Source organism: Pseudophryne corroboree, chromosome 4 (genome assembly GCF_028390025.1).
Source record: "Pseudophryne corroboree isolate aPseCor3 chromosome 4, aPseCor3.hap2, whole genome shotgun sequence".
Lineage (NCBI taxonomy): Eukaryota > Metazoa > Chordata > Amphibia > Anura > Myobatrachidae > Pseudophryne > Pseudophryne corroboree.
The window spans coordinates 336762620-336778706 of NC_086447.1; the positions used below are offsets into that span (position 1 = coordinate 336762620).

Consider the following 16087-nt stretch of genomic DNA (forward strand, 5'->3'; position numbering starts at 1 on the left):
CATTAAAGCTGGACGTATATATGAATTTGTCAATTATCCTATATTACTATAACAGCTAATTATAAATTGCAGTGTTTCAATAGCTCTTCTGTGTTAATTTGCATCTGAATGATAAACTAATGTTTAAAAAGCATTTTTAAAGAGTTCTTTAATGTATAATAAATATACTTAAAATTTAGGGGGTAATTCCAAGTTGATCGCAGCAGGATTTTTGATAGTAATTGGGCAAAACCATGTGCACTGCAGGGGAGGCAGATATAACATGTGTAGAGAGAGTAAGATTTGGGTGGGTTATTTTGTTTCTGTGCAGGGTAAATACTGGCTGCTTTATTTTTACACTGCAAATTAGATTGCAGATTGAACACACCCCACCCAAATCTAACTCTCTCTGCACATGTTATATCTGCCTCCCCTGCAGTGCACATGGTTTTGCCCAATTGCTAACAAAAATCCTGCTGCGATCAACTTGGAATTACCCCCTTAATGCGCTCTCTTATGTATGTATATCTGTGACAGTAATATAGCATAACTTCAGGCTATAAGTGGGAGCTGCATTTAGTTTTTATAATTGTTTGGTGACCAGCATAGTAGGTAGAAATTTTATATAAGTAAGATAACCTGTATTGGAGTTATTATAAAGATATTTATTGTTGAGCAGGAATGTTATTCATACATAGACGCACGTGCATTTTTCCATTTTTTGGTTAATCTTGTATGCCTGTGTATCTATATATACAAAAAACTTTTTATACACAATGGCTAAATGTTGCACTCTGTTGAAGAGCTATAAAGAAGTAACTTTGTCTTTTGCTGTCATCACTTGTAACAGGAACTTGAAGATTATGAGGCTACAGTTAATGAAGATGGTCATATGCTTAGTTGCACAATGGTAAAACCTGGACCAAGGGCTAAAAAGGCAAGTCAATTGTGTGTTTTTATATAATGTACAATATATATTGCCTAAATCTTGGGTTTTGAATCTGTATCTATGTCGTGTTTTGGTTTTGTGTTTGGTTTTGCCTTTACCGTCCTTGTGGATTTTGGTATTGGTTTCATTCAGTTTAGGCCAAAAGTTTGCACCAAGGTAGCTGGATGACTAAGCTAAACAACAGCAATGGGTGGCACAAACATGTGGCACTTAAACTTTCAACATGGCACATCTAGGAAACAGAATGGCTCTGCAGTGGAAGACATAGTGGCAGATTAATAAGCTATGAACATGTTTGTCATCTACACAAGAAGACAGTCAGCAATGCTCCAAACAGCGCATAATACAAAGAAAAGAGGTGCAAGATGGAATTGTCGAAGGCCTTCCCACCCACCCTTATGTTGTATATATTAAATAGGACATGCACAGTTTACCAAACCAGTTACTTCAGTGATAGGGTCTTCCACTTGTGGCTGAAATGATTGGTTTGTTTGGGCTGCCATAAACAAGCTGCCAATGTTCTCTACATTCATAAACTGGCTCTACATAGGCAAGATGTCGTCACCATCATCTGATTCCTCACCCCCATCATTGTGTTCCTCCTCTTCTTCACAAACTATTAATTCATCCCCACTGGAATCCACCATTACAGTCATCTCTGTATTTTCTGGACATAATTGCTGGTAAATGTATTCCTCATGGAATTTGTAATTCATTTTGATGAACATCTTTTCCACATTTTGGGGAAGTGTCCTACGCCGATTGCGTAGGTTTTTGCTGACTGATCTGCATTACCACCAGTGGGTCTCTTAAGAAAATTAAATTTTTTCCTTGCAGCCGAAGTTGCTGGAGAAACTGAAGGAGTAGATGTTGCCATGTCATGTTCTACTTGAGGTGACAATTTTCTCACCAATGGCTCCTTGCATCTCTTTAGCTTTGTGTCTGTTGGAAAAAAAGACAAAGCGTACGATTTAAATGAAGGATCAAGTGTGGTTGCCAAAATATAGATGGCAAAGCGAATGAAGGGCTTAGCAGAATTGCTTCATTTCAGTTCCTCCTTCTGTTTTTCCTGCTGCTTTTCTATGAGTATAATAAGAGGAATTATCTGATTCAAGCTGGCAGTGTCTGTACTAACTTCACATGTGGTAACTTCAAAGGGTTTGAGAACCTTGCACATGGACAGTATTTTCCACTGTGCTTGAGTAAGTTACATCCTCCCTGCTTTCCCTATGTCATAGGTTGTTGTGTAGCCTTGGATGGCCTTTTGCTGCTCCTCCATCTGCTGGAGCATATAAAGGGTAGAATTCCACCTACTTACTACCTCTTGCTTCAGCAGTATTTGCAGGTACTGCAATCTTTGATATGCACTCGCTGAATGTCAAAAATGTCCCAACATTTTTTGGGGCCACATAGAGCATCTCCTGCATGCTCCTGTCATTTTTAAACAAAATTTATACCACTAAATTAATTGTGTGAACAAAACGGGGGACATATTGGAATTAACCCAGCTGTACTGCTCTCACAATATTTGTGGCATTGTCTAAAATCACAAATCCTGAGGAGTGTCCAAGCAGGGACTCTTGATGAAACTAGTGATACACAAAGTAGCCTGCATCTGAATGAGCTGGCATGTGTAAGATGCTGCCTCTGCTGTTGGTGCTGCTGAAGGCAATGCAACTACCCAGTGGGCTGTCACAGTCATGTAATCTTTAGTTTGCCCTGTTCTGCTTGTCCACATATCTGTGGACACTAATGAAGATTTTTTTAAAGTGCTTGTACAGAATAGGAATTGCTTTTCTAGTGAAATGGAATCTAGATGGGATTTGGTAGTGGGGACACAGTACCTGAATTAGCTGATAAAACCCACTGCATTAATGGCAGATACCACATCTAATGCCAGCATAGCTGTTGTGGCATCAGTAATCCGCTGTGCAACTGGGTGACTGCTGTCATACTTGTTCCACCTTGTTCAACAAAGGATTGGTTAATAGTCAATTGTTTTGTTAAAAGACTACAAGTAGTCTTCCTGGTCACCTTCAGGGAGGAAGATCACTCACTGCAGCAGCAGATGGCATAGCACTCAAGGATCTTTCTCAGTATGCCCGGATAAGAGAGGAGTCAGTCTGTGATGGTTAAGGTCCCTTCATCCACTTACTATGGCTTTACAAAGGGTACAGATGGCTTGACAGTAGAAAAATAATAGTATAGCACACTGGGGTATAGCACAAATAAATATATATATATTTATTTTTTTATTATTATTTATTCATGTCATATTATTTATGTCAGCCAATCAGAGCTCGCAGACCGGCTCTTGCGTTTTGATTGGCTGACAGCCAGGGACACAGTGAGTGAGGTGAGGCACAGGAGAGATGCGCACTGCACTCTCCTCCCCTCAGCATCAGAGATGGGAATTGGCGGCAGCAGAGGAGGGTGAGCACCACAGGGGGGCATTTGTGTATCTGGCAGCACTGGGGGCATATGTATCTGGCACCATTGGGGGCATATGTATCTGACACCACTGGGGGCATTTATGTATCTGGAAGCTTGGGGGCATATATGTATCTGGCAGCACTGGGGGCATATGTATCTGGCACCGCTGGGGGCATTTATGTATCTGGCACCTTGGGGGGCATATATGTATCTGGCAGCACTGGGGGCATATATGTATCTGGCAGCACTAGGGGAATAAGTATCTGGCACCGCTGGGGGCATTTATGTATCTGGCACCTTGGGGGGAATATATGTATCTGGCAGCACTGGGGGCATATGTATCTGGCAGCACTGGGGGCATTTATGTATCTGGCAGCTTGGGGACATATATGTATCTGGCAGCACTGGGGGCATATGTAGCTGGCACCGCTGGGGGCATTTATGTATCTTGCACCGCTGGGGGCATATATGTATCTGGCACCGCTGGGTGCATATATGTATCTGGCACCGCTGGGTGCATATATGTATTTGGCACCGCTGGGGGCATACAGTATGTGTATCTGGCACTGTTGGGAAAATATGTGTACCTGGCACCGCTGGGGGCATATGTGTATCTGGCATCACTGGAGGCATTTATGTATCTGGCACTGCTGGAGGCATATATGTATCTGGCAGGTTGGGGGCATATATGTATCTGGCAGCACTGGGGGCATATGTATCTGGCACCACTGGGGGCATATGTTTATCTGGCACTATGAGGGCATATGTGTATTTGGCACCACCGGGGGCATTGAGTAAGGGGCACCGCTGGAGGGCATATGTGTATCTGGCATTACTGGGAGCATATGTGTAAGGGAAACTAGACACAGAATGAAGGGAGGTGAAGGCTAATAGACACAGAGTGCAGGGGGCAGGCTGAGAGGCAGAGTGCAGGGTGGGAGTCTAATGCTGCTTTCAGATCGCAAATGCCGGATCCCACCCGGTAAGAGAAACGTGTCCTTACCGGGTGTGATCCGGCATTTGCGCTCATTTGCTGGCTTTCCGACCCGGCAATATACCGGATCGGTTGCCATAGCAGCGGGGGGCGCAGCAGCAGCAGGGGCGGGGGTGGAGGCGGCGCTGGGAGATGAGCTCATGTCCTGCGCCGCCTCTCCCTATGCTGTGAATGGGAGCCATGTCGCATCGGAATGGCTCCCATTCACACTGCACCTGACCCGGTATTCAACCTGGTAATAACCCTTCTTTTTTTACCGGGTTGAATTACCGGGTCAGGCGACCCGCTAATTCACCAAAGGAGCTTTCACATCGCACACTGACCCGTTTCGATACGGCAATATGCTGTGTCGATACCGGGTTATTTGTGCGATGTGAAAGGGGTATAAGAGGCACAGAGTGAGGTGGATTGGAAGAGATGCATGACAGGGAGATGCAGGCAAGAGATGAATGTTGATGAGAGACAACGCTGGGAGGGGATGATGGTGGTGGTGAAAGACAACACAGGGAGGGGAAGAGATGGTGTGGCTGGTAGGTGACAGTGTGGCTGAGAGACACAGGGAGGAGATGATGGTGGTGTGGCTTAGAGATGCGGGGGGTAGGAGGTGACATGAGTCTGGTTGAACCTCTGTGACATTATGATGATCTTGGTTATATTCCTACACAAAGAAGCATCTTCTGGACCATGTAATTTCCTACATGAATAGTGATTAATGATAGAAGATGCTGTCTGCCCAGGGAGGGCATTTCTTCAGAGGTTCCCGGTTGTGAGAAACCACCATATACTGTAAGTAAGGTGCATATGGAATGAAAAGGAATGCTCCCAGAGTAATGAGAAAAAGGTGGTGTGTCATGTTGACATGCTCACATTTGCAGTGACAATGCCCCTTGTGGTATGTGATTTATATTGCTTTGCGAGCCAAGAGGTGGTGCTAGACATGCCCAATAGGTGGTGCTAGACATGCCCAGTAGGTGGTGCTAAATACACCCCTCCGATGGTGCACCCCCTAATAAAATGTTCTGCGCATGCCTATGGCCACTTTTGTCCATCGTATGTGGGATTGTCCCAGTGCCGTTTCTAGCGGCGGGCGAGCCGTGCAACCGCACGGGGCGCCCGCCGCGGCACTTCGTGACTACTCCTCTCCTCCCTCTCTCCTCCACCCGAGCGCTCCTGCTCGGGGGGCGGGGCTTCGCGGAATGACGCGTTTGCGTCGTGACGTCACGACGCAAACGCGTCATTCCGTGAAGCCCCGCCCCCCGAGCAGGAGCGCTTGGGTGGAAGAGAGAGGGAGGAGAGGACTGGAGAAGATAACCATCGACGGAGGAGGCGGCCGGCGCGCGGGACCCGAAGAGCGGCAAGTTGTAAGTATTCTCTTTCTCTCTCTTTCTCTCTCTCTCTCTTTCTCTCTCCCTCCCCACTTGACACCTGCCGCACTGTGTAAAATGGGGATACCTGCCACACTGTGTAAAATAGGGATACCTGCCGCACTGTGTAAAATAGGGATACCTGCCGCACTGTGTAAAATGGGGGCACCTGCCGCACTGTGTAAAATGGGGATACCTGCCGCACTGTGTAAAATGGGGGCACCTGCCGCACTGTATAAAATGGGGATACCTGCCGCACTGTATAAAATGGGGATACCTGCCGCACTGTATAAAATGGGGATACCTGCCGCACTGTGTAAAATGGGGATACCTGCCGCACTGTATAAAATGGGGATACCTGCCGCACTGTATAAAATGGGGATACCTGCCGCACTGTATAAAATGGGGATACCTGCCGCACTGTGTAAAATGGGGGCACCTGCCGCACTGTATAAAATGGGGATACCTGCCGCACTGTATAAAATGGGGATACCTACCGCACTGTGTAAAATGGGGATATCTACCGCACTGTGTAAAATGGGGACACATGCCTGCGTACTGTGTAAAATGGGGATACCTGCCGCACTGTGTAAAATGGGGGCACGTGCCTGCGTACTGTGTACAATGGGGGCACGTGCCTGCGTACTGTGTAAAATGGGGACACCTGCCTGCGTACTGTATAAAATGGGGATATCTGCTTACCGTACTGTGTAAAATGGGGACACCTGCCTGCCGCACTTTGTTAAATGGGGACACCTGCCTGCCGCACTTTGTAAATGGGGACACCTGCCTGCCGCGCTGTGTAATATGGGGACACTTGCCTGGTGTAATGTGTAAAAAGGGGACTTTTTTATTTTTATTTTTTCCCCCTGTGGTGGGTGTGATATCAGACGAGGCCACGCCCACTGAAATGAGACCACGCCCATTTTAATCAGGCCACACAGCCTTGTCGGGTGCGCGCGCGCCTTCGGCGCGCGCATGCTTTTTTCTGGCTATATGGGGGGGGGGGGCACGCAATTTTTTTTTATACCAATGGGGGGGTGCATTTTGAAATCTCGCACTGGGAGCCAAATTGTCTAGAAACGGCCCTGGATTGTCCCTTGACATGGCAATCTTGGACATTGGTTAACTGATTTGCTTGTACTTACGTGTATCTGGAAAGTATTCGCAGTGCTTCACTTTTTCCACATTTTTTTATGTTACAGCCTTATTCCAAGATGGAATAAATTCATTTTTCCCTCAAAATTTTACACACAATACCCCATAATGACAATGTGAAAAAAGTTTTTTGTGATTTTTGCAGATTTATAAAAAATAAAAAACTAAGATACGCCGGGTTGGTGAGTGCAGTGGGAAAGGGGAATGACGTGGGTCGCAGCCGGGTAGCACCCGTGTCAGGCTCCCAGCTGCAACCCGCTATTTTAGGTATAAAAGTGGTATTAGAGTGTTAATTCCCTGTATAATCCACCTCTCCAGTGAGAGATATGGGATCAGGGTGTTCAGTGCATTGATCAATAGGTTTCCAGATGATAACCCCCACTCTGCTCTCGTAACTATCACTTTCTCCCAGACCATTAAGACAACTGTGATTGTATGTAAACTGTTCTTAATACAAAGGCGGTCTGTTTTTGGTATCCACAATAAATCTATTAATGGAAAGCCTGCTGTAGCTGCAGACTCCACATCTACCCATGGCTTCATTCCGGTAGGGAGAGACCAGTTATGTAGTTGTGCTAGGAGGCATGTGTATTGGTATTGCTGCAAATCTGAAAGTTTAAGACCCCCATATTTCTGCTATAATGTCATAGTGTGTGTTCCTAACCAGGAGGCTTATTTTTCCACACATAAAGACACCATAAGCCGTCTACATTTTAAGAGATAATGAGATGGACATATATAAGGAATTGTTCTGAAAAGATACATTAGTTTAGGTAATAGTATCATCTTAAAGGCAGCTATTCTCACCAACCAAGAAATCTCATAGGAGTCCCATGTATGTTTTAGTTGGGACAAATATTTCAGCATCGGGTTCATATTAACCTTAAAAACATCTCTAGTATTAGCAGGAATATTTAGTCGCAAATATGTAAGATACAGTACATAGACTTCCATGTACACTGGGATGTTTGAGTAATGTCATAGTTTTTGGAGGGATGTTAATTGGTAATGTTTCCGACTTGTATTAATCTTGTAATATGAAATTTTACAGAATATATCTAATATAGTATTAAGGTGGGTAGTGACATAAGAGGTTTAAGGGTCTTTTTACTAAGCCTTGGAAGGAGATAAAGTGGCTTGTCACAGGCTAGGTTTGAAAAATGACAGTTAGGAGCTGATTGGCCCCTTAGTGGCAAATAATAAAACATTGTCTGCGAAGAGACATAGCTTATGAGTACCATTTACAGTGGGGAATCCCGAAAAGTCTCCTGGATTTCTTATTTTCTGAGCCAAGGGTTCCATTGCTAAGATAAAGATCCATGGAGAAAGAGAGCACCCTTGTCTTGTTCCGGTATTGATCAGAAATTAGCTTGGAAGAAAACCGTTATTAAAAACTCTTGCACTGGGTGCTTGGTATAAAGCCAATATTGATTCAAAAATAGGGCCTATAAATCCATAAATTGACAACAAAAGTCACATATATTGCCAGTTAAGTCTGTCAAAGGCCTTTTTGGCATCAATGATAGTAATACTAACTGATCTTGTGCTCTAGATGACAATCGAATAATATCAATGACCCTTTGTTTGTTGTCTGAGGCTTTCGTCCTTTCACATAACCCACTTGATCTGGATGTGTTAATCTAGGGAAATTGTGGATAGCCTATTTGAAATAAGCTGAGCAAATATTTTAATATCATTATTAAGAAGGGATATGGGTCTATAGTTTTTACAATCTGAGTGGCCTTTACCTAGTTTAGGAATAGTGAGTGTGTTTCCAAAAGTTCCTTAGGTAAATACCCTGTTTTAGTTGCTTCATTGAATAGATTGGTTAAAATAGGGTCAAAAGTACTCGAGAAAGAAGTATAGAAGTCACTAATAAAGCCATCTGGCCCTGGGGCTTTACCCTTAGGTAGTGTTTTAATAACTGATGTTACCTCATCAACCGACCATGGAGCATTCAGCAAAGAAAGATCATCTAGAGTTAGAGTTGGTACAGGTAGGTCTAAACGTGAGAGAAATATTGATATAGTATCTTGATTTGGTTGGGGAGTTAACGAATCAGCTGCTAAATTATATAACTTTGTATTATATTTTGCAAAAACATTAGTGATACATTGTGGGTTGTATGACTTCCTAGCCTCATCATCCTGCAGATGGTGAATCCTATTTCTTGCTCTTTGCCCCCTAGCTTCCTAGCATGCATTTTCCCACCTTATTAGCTGCTGTATAAAATGTATACAGGTTGAATATCCCTTATCCAAAATGCTTGGGACCAGAGGTATTTTGGAGATCAGATTTTTCCGTATTTTGGAATAATTGCATACCATAATGAAATATCATGGCGATGGGACCTAAGTCTAAGTACAGAATGCATTTATGTTCAATATACACCTTATACACACAGCCTGATGGTCATTTTAATCAGTATTTTTAATAACTTTGTGCATTGAAAAACGTTTATCTACATTCACACAATTCATTTATGTTTCATATATACCTTATACACACAGCTTGAAGGTCATTTAATACAATATTTTGAATAACTTTGTGTATTAAACAAAGTTTGTGTACATTGAGCCATCAGAAAACAAAAGTTGCACTATTTCACTCTAACTCAAAAAATTCAGTATTTCGGAATATTCCGTATTTCGGAATATTTGGATATGGGATACTCAACCTGTATATCATTTTAGTTTTGTACTTGCATTCGCTCTGTGAAGATTTTTTGTAATTGTGACCTTAGAGCCTGTAGTTAATATCTCTCCACCTCTCTGCTTGGTCTTTTTTTATTTTGTTGTTCTAACTTTGTAAAGTGGGTCAGTGAATGGGGGCACAGTGGACAGAAAGTACCAAGGTCAAATCAATACAGGAGAACATATGCAAGGCCTAGTATCTGTGTTGACAAAAAGCCTACCTGTATGCACATGGTAATAGGAGCACAGAGGCTCAAAATTTTCACGGCACAGTGGGTTGGGGCAATGCCCCTGCATGGCAGTGTGGCACATGCCCATTGGGGCTATTAATTACCTAGGGCTGAGCCTCTAGGGCAGGCATTCCCAACTACGGTCCTCGAGGCACACTAACTGGCCAGGTTTTAGTGATATCCAGGCTTCAGCACAGGTGACTTAATTAGTAGCTCAGTTATTTTGATTTAACCATCTGTGCTGCAACCTGGATATCACTAAAACCTGCACTGTTAGTGTGGCTTGAGGACCATGGTTAGGAATGCCTGCTCCAGGAGGATTCCACCCTCGTGGCCTAGTGCACCTGGATGACAAAAAGATTTAGCTTACAGATGTAGTCATGCTCATATTTGCTGCAATGCCGCACGTTGCAGCACAGCTTACTGCATGGCATACCGGGCTGCAACTATTTGCAGCTGGCAATCTCTCCATAAATTCCTAATGGAATTAATGGAGGAATCGCCAGCTGCAAATAATCACAGCCTGGCACATCATGCAGCATGCTGCATTGCAGTAAGATAAGCATGTCTACATTTGTATCTGCAGACTTTGAATGACACCCAGTTGAGGCCTTAACCGATCCTCTCTCGCCTCTCTGGCAACTTTTACCTTGATCTCTGGAATCTTCTTTCCAGATCATGCTGCTTCTTCTTCCTTCTGTGATGTCTTGTGGCTTTTACTCTTCACTGGAGTGCCTCTTTTCTGTTCTCAACCATCAGAATGCTAGATATTGCAAGTAGGCAAGGTGGTAACATTGCCTGCCCAGATTGGTTCACGGTCCCAAAATCTAAACTACCACGATAATCCAATCCACTGCTAACTTTATGGACAATAGTGAATCTTGCAGACTCACTACTAGCATAACCAGGAGTCTGTGTGGATGGCCAACACTTACCAGAACAAGGGGATCAGGTAAGTCTTTAAATTTTGGTGCTGGCTCTATTCTGCTACCTGCCAACACAATTCTAATCTTTGTAGAAAACTTTAAAGATTCTAAGGGATTTATTAAGGTAATTTACATAGCAAAATAGTTGATTTGTATAAATTCTATAAAAGTGTTGTTCAAGGTTCACAGGAATGTTTCCTGAGTAGCCAGTGGTCAGTAACTGGCCTCTTTTGTGGTATTGATCGTTACTCACCATAATAAGTTCATATTATAATATTTTTTTTTCCATTTAGGTGCCAGTGGAAGGAATCATCATTCTGCATCAGTTCCCCTTCTCCTCCAATTTGCAACGCATGTCTGTGATCACTCAGAATATTGGCGACAGAAACTTAGCATTGTTCATGAAAGGAGCACCAGAAATGGTCATCCGTTACTGTAAGCCTGATACAGGTAAATAAAGCAACATAAGCAAAAGATAATATAAATGAAAAAAGGCTAATGCAAAAATGTAGCATCATAATGAAATTAGTAACATAGTAACATAGTATCTAAGGTTGAAAAAAAGACAATTTGTCCATCGAGTTCAACCTACAGTATTTGTGGTCTCCTATGCAGTTTTAATTTAGGACTGATTTTGCTTGATGCTGATGTCAGCCATTGTGCTTCAATATCAGCCGTTGTGTTTTAATAACTATAGTGCGTGACTACGTACCATAACCCTGAATATCCTTATCCAAAAGGAATTTATCTAACCCATTCTTAAAGGTGTTGACCGAGTTCGCCATTACTACTTTCTCAGGCAGGGAATTCCAAACACGTATTGTCCTTACTGTGAAAAAAACTTTTCGCTGCATTGTGCGGAATCTCCTCTCCTCTAACCTAAGCAAGTGTCCACGTGTCCTCTGTGCTGATCTTATCAAAAACAGGTCCCGCGCAAGCTCTGTGCATGGTCCCCTTATATATCTGTAGATGTTGGTCATGTCCCCTCTTAGTCTCCTCTTTTCCAGTGTAAACATGCCTAGCGTTGCAAGCCTTTCCTCGTATTCCAGCATCTCCATGCCCTTAATTAGTTTGGTCGCCCACCTCTGAACCTTTTCTAGCTCAAGGATATCCTTTTTGTAGTATGGTGCCCAAAATTGTACACAGTATTCAAGATGTGGCCTCACTAGTGATTTATATAATGGGAGTAAAACATTCTCATCACTTGCATCAATTTTCCATTTTATGCATGCTAATATCTTATTAGTCTTCTTTGCTGCAATCCTACTTTGGGTACTGCTGCTTAGTTTGCTATCTATGTGAACACCTAAGTCTTTTTCCAGTACAGAATCCCCTAATATTACCCCATTTAGTATGTAGGTGTTATTTTTGTTCTTGCTACCACAGTGCATTACCTTACACTTGTCTGTATTGAATCTCATTCTCCATTTTGATGCCCATTCATCTAGTTTAACTAAGTCGTTCTGAAGAGACATGGCATCCCCCTCTGTATTTATAACCTTACACAATTTGGTATTGTCTGCAAAAATTTACACCATGCTCTCTAGACCTACTGTTAGGTCATTAATGAAAATGTTGAACAATAGTGGTCCAAGTACAGACCCTTGTGGCACACCACAAAACACTTAAGTCCAATTTGAAAAAGATCCATTAACCACAACGCGCTGCTCCCTATTATCTAACCAATTTTTGACCCAAGTGCATATTGTGCTCCCTAGCCCTATTTCTTGTAGCTTATTGATAAGTCGCATGTGTGGTACTGTGTTGAAATCTTAGGTAAGTCTAAAAAGATTACATCCTTACGCTGATCAAGGTTCACAATTACTGTTTCACAAAAGCCAAGTAAGTTGGTTTTACATGATCTGTCCTTCACAAAACCATGTTGGTTCCTTATAATGACCTTATTGGCTTCAAGGACCCTCTGAATACTATCCCTTAGAATACCTTCCAATTCTTTCCCCACTATAGATGTAAGACTTACTGGTCTATAATTACCAGGTTCAGCTTTACTTCCCTTTTTGTATATTGGCACTACCTCCGCTATACGCCAGTCCTTGGGAACCATACCTGATAGAACTGAATCTTTGAAGATCAAAAATAGTGGTCTTGCTAGTTCAGAGTGAAGCTCCATAAGAACCCTTGGGTGAATTCCATCGGGACCAGGTGACTTATTAATCTTTACATTTTTTAATCGATCACAGACTACCTCCTCACTTAAATAAGCACTTAGCAGTGGGACAATATCTTCATTGAGATTGTGTGTTAGACACTGCTTTTGGTCCTCTCTGGTAAATACCATTGAAAAAAATAAGATTTTACTCACCGGTAAATCTATTTCTCGTAGTCCGTAGTGGATGCTGGGAACTCCGTAAGGACCATGGGGAATAGATGGGCTCCGCAGGAGACTGGGCACTCTAAAAGAAAGATTAGGTACTATCTGGTGTGCACTGGCTCCTCCCACTATGACCCTCCTCCAGACCTCAGTTAGGATACTGTGCCCGGAAGAGCTGACACAATAAGGAAGGATTTTGAATCCCGGGTAAGACTCATACCAGCCACACCAATCACACCGTATAACTCGTGATACTACACCCAGTTAACAGTATGAAATATAACTGAGCCTCTCAACAGATGGCTCAACAATAACCCTTAGTTAGGCAATAACTACATACAAGTATTGCAGACAATCCGCACTTGGGATGGGCGCCCAGCATCCACTACGGACTACGAGAAATAGATTTACCGGTGAGTAAAATCTTATTTTCTCTGACGTCCTAGTGGATGCTGGGAACTCCGTAAGGACCATGGGGATTATACCAAAGCTCCCAAACGGGCGGGAGAGTGCGGATGACTCTGCAGCACCGAATGAGAGAACTCAAGGTCCTCCTCAGCCAGGGTATCAATTTTGTAGAATTTAGCAAACGTGTTTGCCCCTGACCAAGTTGCAGCTCGGCAAAATTGTAAAGCCGAGACCCCTCGGGCAGCCGCCCAAGATGTGCCCACTTTCCTCGTGGAATGGGCTTTTACTGATTTAGGATGCGGCAATCCAGCCGCAGAATGCTCCAGCTGAATTGTGCTACAAATTCAGCGAGCAATAGTCTGCTTAGAAGCAGGAGCACCTATTTTGTTGGGTGCCTACAGCATAAAAAGCGAGTCAGTTTTCCTGACTCCAGCCGTCCTGGAAATATAAATTTTTAAGGCCCTGACTACGTCCAGTAACTTGGAATCTTCCAAGTCCCTAGAAGCCGCAGGCACTACAATAGGTTGGTTCAAGTGAAAAGCTGATACCACCTTAGGGAGAAACTGGGGACGAGTCCTCAATTCTGCCCTATCCATATGGAAAATCAGATAAGGGCTTTTACATGACAAAGCCGCCAATTCTGACACACGCCTGGCCGAAGCCAAGGCCAATAACATGACCACTTTCCACGTGAGATATTTCAAATCCACAGTTTTAAGTGGCTCAAACCAATGTGATTTTAAGAAACTCAACACCACGTTGAGATCCCAAGGTGCCACAGGAGGCACAAAAGGGGGCTGAATATGTAGCACTCCCTTTACAAATGTCTGAACTCCAGGCAGTGAAGCCAGTTCTTTCTGGAAGAAAATCGACAGAGCCGAAATCTGGACCTTAATGGAACCCAATTTTAGGCCCATAGTCACCCCTGGCTGTAGGAAGTGCAGAAAACGACCCAGCTGAAATTCCTCTGTTGGGGCCTTCCTGGCCTCACACCACGCAACATATTTTCGCCAAATACGGTGATAATGGTTTGCGGTTACTTCTTTCCTGGCTTTTATCAGCGTAGGAATGACTTCTTCCGGAATGCCCTTTTCCTTTAGGATCCGGAATTCAACCGCCATGCCGTCAAACGCAGCCACGGTAAGTCTTGGAACAGACAGGGCCCCTGCTGTAGCAGATCCTGTCTGAGCGGTAGAGGCCATGGGTCCTCTGATATAATTTCTTGAAGTTCTGGGTACCAAGCTCTTCTTGGCCCATCCGGAACCACGAGTATCGTTCTTACTCCTCGTTTTCTTATTATTCTCAGTACCTTTGGTATGAGAGGCAGAGGAGGGAATACATAAACCGACTGGTACACCCACGGTGTCACTAGAGCGTCCACAGCTATTGCCTGAGGGTCCCTTGACCTGGCGCAATATCTAGTTTTTTGTTTAGGCGGGACGCCATCATGTCCACCTGTGGCCTTTCCCAACGGTTTACCAACAGTTGGAAGACTTCTGGATGAAGTCCCCACTCTCCCGGGTGTAGGTCGTGTCTGCTGAGGAAGTCTGCTTCCCAGTTGTCCACTCCCGGAATGAACACTGCTGACAGTGCTAAGACGTGATTTTCCGCCCATCGGAGAATCCTTGTGGCTTCTGCCATCGCCATCTTGCTTCTTGTGCCGCCCTGTCGGTTTACATGGGCGACTGCCGTGATGTTGTCTGATTGGATCAGTACCGGCTGGTTTTGAAGCAAAGGCCTTGCCAGACTTAGGGCATTGTAAATGGCCCTCAGTTCCAGAATATTTATGTGTAGGGACGACTCCTGACTTGACCAAAGTCCTTGGAAATTTCTTCCCTGTGTGACTGCCCCCCAGCCTCGAAGGCTGGCATCCGTGGTTACCAGGACCCAGTCCTGTATGCCGAATCTGCGGCCCTCTTGAAGATGAGCACTCTGCAGCCACCACAGTAGAGATACCCTGGTCCTTGGAGACAGGGTTATCAGCCTATGCATCTGAAGATGCGATCCCGACCACTTGTCCAAGAGGTCCCACTGAAAGGTTCTTGCATGGAACCTGCCGAATGGAATTTTGCTTCGTAAGAAGCTACCATTTTTCCCAGGACTCGTGTGCAGTGATGCGCCGATACCTGTTTTGGTTTCAGGAGGTCTCTGACTAGAGATGACAGCTCCTTGGCTTTCTCCTGCGGGAGAAACACTTTTTTTTCTGTTCTGTGTCCAGAACCATCCCCAGGAACAGTAGGCGTGTGGTAGGAGCCAGCTGTGACTTTGGAATGTATAGAATCCATCCGTGCTGTTGTAGCACTTCCCGAGATAGTGCTACTCCGACCAACAACTGCTCCTTGGACCTCGCCTTTATAAGGAGATCGTCCAAGTACGGGATAATTAAAACTCCCTTTTTTCGAAGGAGTATCATCATTTCTGCCATTACCTTGGTAAAGACCCTCGGTGCCGTGGACAGTCCAAACGGCAGTGTTTGGAATTGGTAATGGCAATCCTGTACTACAAATCTGAGGTACTCCTGGTGAGGATGGTAAATGGGGACATGTAGGTAAGCATCCTTGATGTCCAGGGATACCATGTAAACCCCCTCCTCCAGGCTTGCAATAACCGCCCTGAGCGAT

At 44.1% G+C, this 16087-nt stretch overlaps 1 protein-coding gene across 1 annotated transcript in view; it reads left to right on the top strand.

Moving 5' to 3' along the window:
• Window positions 1-16087, top strand: part of LOC134909502 (probable cation-transporting ATPase 13A4) — a 254988-nt gene that overhangs the window by 114421 nt on the left and 124480 nt on the right. Inside the window, exons 15-16 of the mRNA XM_063916437.1 lie at window positions 830-916; window positions 11020-11176. Coding sequence (XP_063772507.1) covers window positions 830-916; window positions 11020-11176 — 244 coding nt within the window. The remainder of the gene's footprint in view (window positions 1-829; window positions 917-11019; window positions 11177-16087) is intronic.